We start from the raw sequence: 6,000 nt of genomic DNA on the forward strand, positions 1-6,000 counted from the left end.
TCCACATAATCGTGACGGTAGATCTCTATTTCTCCAGTGAACAGCTGAGAAAATCTGATCAATGAATGTGGGTAGTGCCTTGTTCCACCAAAGCACTATTGTACTGACACCATTTGTTTCTATCTCAATGACTATGATGCACTCACGTGAGTTGGCTCATGATATATCCACAACACATTATTAATACAATAGTGTTCAAGAAGGATTTACAGATGCTGGAAAATCGAAGGTAGACAAAATTGCTGGAGAAACTCAGCGGGTACGGCAGCATCTATGGAGCGAAGGAAATAGGCAACGTTTCTGGCCGAAACCATGCCTATTTCCTTCGCTCCATTGATGCTGCCGTACCCGCTGAGTTTCTCCAGCAATTTTGTGTACCTATTACAAACAATAGCTTAAGTGTTCTGATGACACAACGAACTACAGATGCTGGAATCTTGAGCAAAACACAAAGTACCGGACGGAGTAACTCAGCGAGTCAGGTAGCATCTGTGGGAGAAATAGATAGGCACCGTTTTGGGTTGGGAGCCAAAATGCAGCCTATCCATATACTGCAAGGACGCTGTCAGACCCACTGTCTAACCCACTGTGTTAAGCTTATGCAGTCTGCTTTTGACCGCCAATTCCATCTGTTCATGCCTGCAATGACAAAAAATAATACATGGGAACTGAACTCACTAGAAATCTCTTGGGTTCTAGTTTATCAAAATATTTTTATCTTGCTGGTATGTTTCAAGCAATATTCCTCTATTGTGCCTCTCATCATCTCTGAATATTTTATTGGTCATTGCTACGCGGAAACTAACAGAAGCCTGCAATTAACCCAATGTTCAATCTTTTGGAAACTAGAATTGCAAATTTTCTATTCCACTTTGTGTGAAGAAATCCTGTCACTCCTGAATCTCCTGACTAGCCTGGCTCTACTTTTGCCCAATACCTTGGATTTATCTCCAGATGGAACAGTTTTTATTCACTTACAGTATGTTTTCAATCATTTCATCACTTGGAACATCATAACAGGAAAATCTTTGATTTAAATTTTAAAGATTGTAGTTTAGTTTAGAGATCCAGCATGGAAACAGGCCCTTCAGTCCACACTGACCATTGATCTCCTGTTCATACTAGTTATCTCACTACACATTTGAGGCAATTCACAGAGGCCAATTAATCTACAAACCTGCACGTCTTTCGGATGTGTGAGGAAACCAGAGAACCCAGAAGAAACCTACGCAGTCACAGGGGGTTTCGTACAAGAATGTACAGATTCCACACAGACAGCACCCACGGCCAGGATTGAAGCCAGGTTCCTGGCGCTGTGAGGCAGCAGCACTACCAAGCAAATTCTGAAAGACTCATGCCCTCTTGCAATTTTAATTTCCAAGTTTAAATTGTTTAATTGCTACTTCTTGATTTACTTTGTCTTCTGAAGCTCCCCTTTTAGTCAGGAACTTCAACAAAACTTATAATTAACAAAAACTGAAAATAAAAATGTTGCATAGATTCACAGCCACATCTCCCTGCAGGGAGCAGCTCCCGATGTCAACAAAGCCAGTGGGGATGTTGGTCAGGTGTGAACCTCTGTAAGGCAGTCACAGGGTTGGAAATCATAACACATGTAAGGGTGCCTACCATGAGGCCAAATGGAAATGCATGTTTGCCAAACTGTCCAGTCAGGGAACCATTCAGATTTTGGCAGATGGGGTGGAAATAGTTCCAGCCAAGTGAATTTATAAAGATTATAAACTTTGGCCGAAACATTTTTGGATCCACAAGTTAAAAACTGTCATACATTTTATTAAAATGGTCAAACAGATCTGAAGTTGTAAACTAGATAAGTGCAACATGTTTTCTGAGTGGCCTGGTTGGCTTGTTGCTCAACGTATGAAATGACTAATACTAAGCACCAGCAGCCAAGGGCTGAAGCAAGTCAGACATTATGACTGGGGACAATTGTCTCAAGGATTTACATTTTCTTATTCTCACCCATGATGCCTCAGGCAAGTCTACGTCTGTTTTAAGTGAAGCTGTCAGTTTGTGACTGACGAAGATTTATTGATTTTAAAAAATGGTTCAAGGAAAGCCTGTAAGCATATATTGTTTTAAATATTCATTGCTGACCACGGGCTTGTGTTTAGGAAGCCTATAGTAATCTCATTTGTCACATAGTATCCTTGGTTGCAAACAATCAATAGTGAACTTAATATTAAAAAAAATATTTAAAACCTAATTTATTTATTTGCAATCTGTTACGTCTCGATCAATGTGTACATTAGCAATATCGCCCAGAGCATTCTGTGAACAGACAATGTTAGAGCATGAAATACACTTAATGGCAAATGGTTAACTTTAATTTGATAGACCTTTTGAATCGTCGTCAAGAGTTTTTTTTCATCAAAAATCTCAGATAGAACAATGAAATTCTTACTTGCAGCAGCACAACAGAATATATAAACATAGTACACTGTAAACAATATAATAAACGAGAAAAGAAGTTCAGTGTGTTTATATATACACATACCCACATATACATATATATAAATATACACACACACATATGTACACATAAAAACGAACAATAATAGTGCAATAATAACAAGAATAGTTTATGTAATCTGGCACTTATTGGAGGTTGTAGTGTTTAATAGCCTGATGGTTGTAGGGAAGAAGCTGTTTCTGAACGTTACAGTTGCTTCGAATAGGATGCCAGGGATAATAAAAATGCGGGTAAATGAAGCTTGGTCACAGATTAGCAACAATAGTAAATGATTGGATACGCAGGAGGGGCTGACAGGCCCGTGTCTGACCCATACCTGCATCATATTGAGGGGTGGCCGGCCAAGTTAAATGCACACCATCAAACCTCACCAGTAATTTTGTGAAAGCACAGAGACTACGTACGGCTTCTTGAAGGAGACCCAAATGTATTTACAATTAATCGAATGTCATTCTTGCGCAAGATGATTTTAAAAGACTTTGGTCAAGAGTACATTATTCACCCAGTTCTCTTTTGTTCACAGGCGGGACAAACTCGTTCAGTACTAACAACAAGCCTTCCACTGCACCCAGGGACACCCAGAGCAGGTTCCTCAATTCCGATGTGGCCTTATTTGCAGGCATTGGATCGGGCTGTGTGATCTTCATCATCATCATCATTATGTTGGTGGTTCTGCTGTTGAAATACAAGAGGCGACACAGAAAACACTCTCCACAGCACACCACCACCCTCTCGCTCAGCACGCTGGCTACCCCCAAGAGGGGAGGCAATAATAATGGTTCTGAACCCAGTGACATTATCATCCCATTAAGGACTGCAGACAGCGCCTTCTGTCCACATTATGAGAAAGTCAGCGGAGATTATGGACATCCTGTATATATAGTCCAGGAGATGCCACCACAAAGCCCAGCAAATATATACTACAAAGTCTGAGATAAAAGGACAGAGGCTAGTTTGGGATCCTGAAGAATACTCTTGGCCTGTTGCAACCTGGGTCTTCTGCTGAAATTAGTGGTGACTCTTTCTCTTTGCACCAGGATTGACTTTAAATATGTAGAAGAATTAAAGGGGAAAATGGAAGCTTTGCAGGAAATTCAGCTGAAGAGAGAGCTGGTTAGTGTCTACGGTTTGTGTAGGAATCTGGTTAAAGTTAAGTACCAGGAGCAGCAAGTTGAAGGAAAGTTGAGTCAGGGACTCAACCAATTTGTTCCATCTTCTACTTTCACCATTAATTTATGGACCACATGTTACAAACATACAGGAAGCAAAATGCAAAATTGATGTTTGTACTATCTATCACTGTATTTATAACCAATAAGGTTTTATGCTTTGGATATTCAGCAATAGAAAATAGTCAGTCTGTACTTTCCCTAGACTGTTAACTTTTATATTAACCGGATTTCATAAATCCACCTCTGTCCTTGTTCTTGTGCTTTTGATTTTTTCTCCCTCTTCTTGTTTTCCTGTTACCAGTATTACTTATTAACCTGAAGGCCACTTTGCCTTCGAACACAATCACTAGAACTTCAGGAACTTTGTAGAACGTACCACAATATTAACCTTAACTAATCATCCCAGTCACCAGTGGTAGACATCGCACAGCAGTTACATTGTAATCAGTTAGACATAAGAGTTGGCGACGTGTTATAAATGAGCAGGAGACTACACGTTCATCTGTGACATTTAACTGCATTTGCAGTGGTATGCTGCTGCCTTTTTGAATCTGAGAAGGAAGTGTAGAGATATAGATTATTTAGGGAGCACTTTGGTACTAAAAGTTCCAAGATATAGGCTGGTAGACATGGTAACAAGCACAGTGCTGTAGGGCTGCACTTTAAATTAACACAAAAAAAAAATATTTTGAGGAAAACTGATAGAGAGAGAGCGAGAGAGAGAGAGCGAGAGAGAGCGAGAGAGAGAGAGAGAGAGCGAGAGAGAGAGAGAGAGCGAGAGAGAGCGAGAGAGAGAGAGAGAGAGAGAGAGAGAGAAAGTGAAATGCCTCTATATGCATTGCGCATTATTAGAGGTATGAAGGGAAGGGCCCACGTCAGTGAATAGGGGCATCAGTGGGGCTAGTCATGATACTCATTAGAACAGTGCAACAGTGGTATTGAAACACAGAGGAAGTATACTGCCTTACAGTTTGATTCCTTTAATGCTTTGTATGAATAGACTGTGGAGCAGTCACTTTTACATGGTACAGCTTCTCGTACTGTAGCTGGCACAGTTCTGCAGCTTGAGTGACCTTTGAGGGTCACCCATGAAATATTCATTAGACAAAAAAAAATACACTACATAAAATGGAGAAGGGAGTAGAGGAATTAAGTGATTTAATAGCAGAACTGGTCAGTAGGTTATTATGGGTCAATTTTTGTAGTCAGAATTGCTCTGTAAGTATGCATGGTGGGTGGGTGAACATTAGACTCTCTGGATGATCATAACACAACCACAAAATGTTTGGACACTTGCCTCTGGGAATGGAATCTTGTTTCCATAAATAAATGACTAAAATAGAGTCCTCGTAAGACTTCTTCAACAACAAATGATGAAAATGAGTCCTGCTTCGGAATTGCAAATGCAAAAGGACTTTGTAGCCTTGATTTATTTAGTGTAAACACAAGCCTAATTTTTAGAAAATACTTTTTAAATGGTTGAGGCCTGGAATTGTCAATGTCTGTTTCAAAATCATCTTCAGTCTGGGGGGTGGGCAGCAGCAGAGAGTTTGTTATTAATCTCCATACTCCGCAGCTTAAAGTTCAAAGATCACATACAAATAGCTGCACAAAGCCGGGTCTCAGGAATCCCGTAAGGGAACTTGCAAAATGGTTGCCCAACCTAATCCTTGAACCTGAAAATTATGTTAGCAACACAAGTGAAGCACTTTTGCATATACATAGGCTGTTGCCATGGTGATGAAGTACATTACATGTGCATCTGATTTTCTACCATTTCCATGCAAAGTGGTATTTTTCTGGGCCTTTGGGACAATCGACACGCTGGCGGAGACACTTCTCAGTTGTACAAGATCATGTTTTGCTCTTTATGAAGTATTTTATGGGTTATCTATGTCTGACTGTGTTGTCATTTTAAAACAGACTATGTAAATGGCAGGTGAATTTCAAATTAAAAAAAATAAAGCCAATGTGGGGGTAAATGGGCTTGCTGGTTTATAGAATGTGCCGTACTGTGTCCAGTGTAGAGTAAGTCACTTTAAACGGATTGCTTTTGGATCGTCTTACTCCACTCCATCACTCCCAAAACTAACCTCACTCTAACTGCCTTGCAGACACAATCATCCCCCTCACCTGGTTTTAGAAGTTGTACCACACAGTAAACTGATGTTAAGCGTGAAGCTGTAAATACGTGGGATATTTTTGTGTGTAAGGCTTTAGGCAGGGCAGGAGAGAGTTAAAATAGCCTTATTTACCTTTTTAGCAACAGAAACTCACATTAGAGCATGGCCTAATCTCCCCTCAAGTAAAATGTTCTGTGTAAATAGAAGATTT

The 6,000-nt window shown here is 40.1% G+C and overlaps 1 protein-coding gene across 2 annotated transcripts in view; it reads left to right on the forward strand.

The window, feature by feature from the left end:
• Positions 1-5,648, forward strand: part of LOC129698321 (ephrin-B2-like) — a 58,202-nt gene extending 52,554 nt beyond the window's left edge. For both annotated transcript variants that reach the window (XM_055637402.1, XM_055637403.1), the window contains one exon: positions 3,018-5,648. In XM_055637402.1, coding sequence (XP_055493377.1) covers positions 3,018-3,427 — 410 coding nt within the window. In that variant the 3' untranslated portion in view covers positions 3,428-5,648. The remainder of the gene's footprint in view (positions 1-3,017) is intronic.
• Positions 5,649-6,000: the final 352 nt, after the last annotated feature.

The sequence above is a fragment of the Leucoraja erinacea genome, chromosome 6 (genome assembly GCF_028641065.1).
Source record: "Leucoraja erinacea ecotype New England chromosome 6, Leri_hhj_1, whole genome shotgun sequence".
Classification (NCBI taxonomy): domain Eukaryota; kingdom Metazoa; phylum Chordata; class Chondrichthyes; order Rajiformes; family Rajidae; genus Leucoraja; species Leucoraja erinaceus.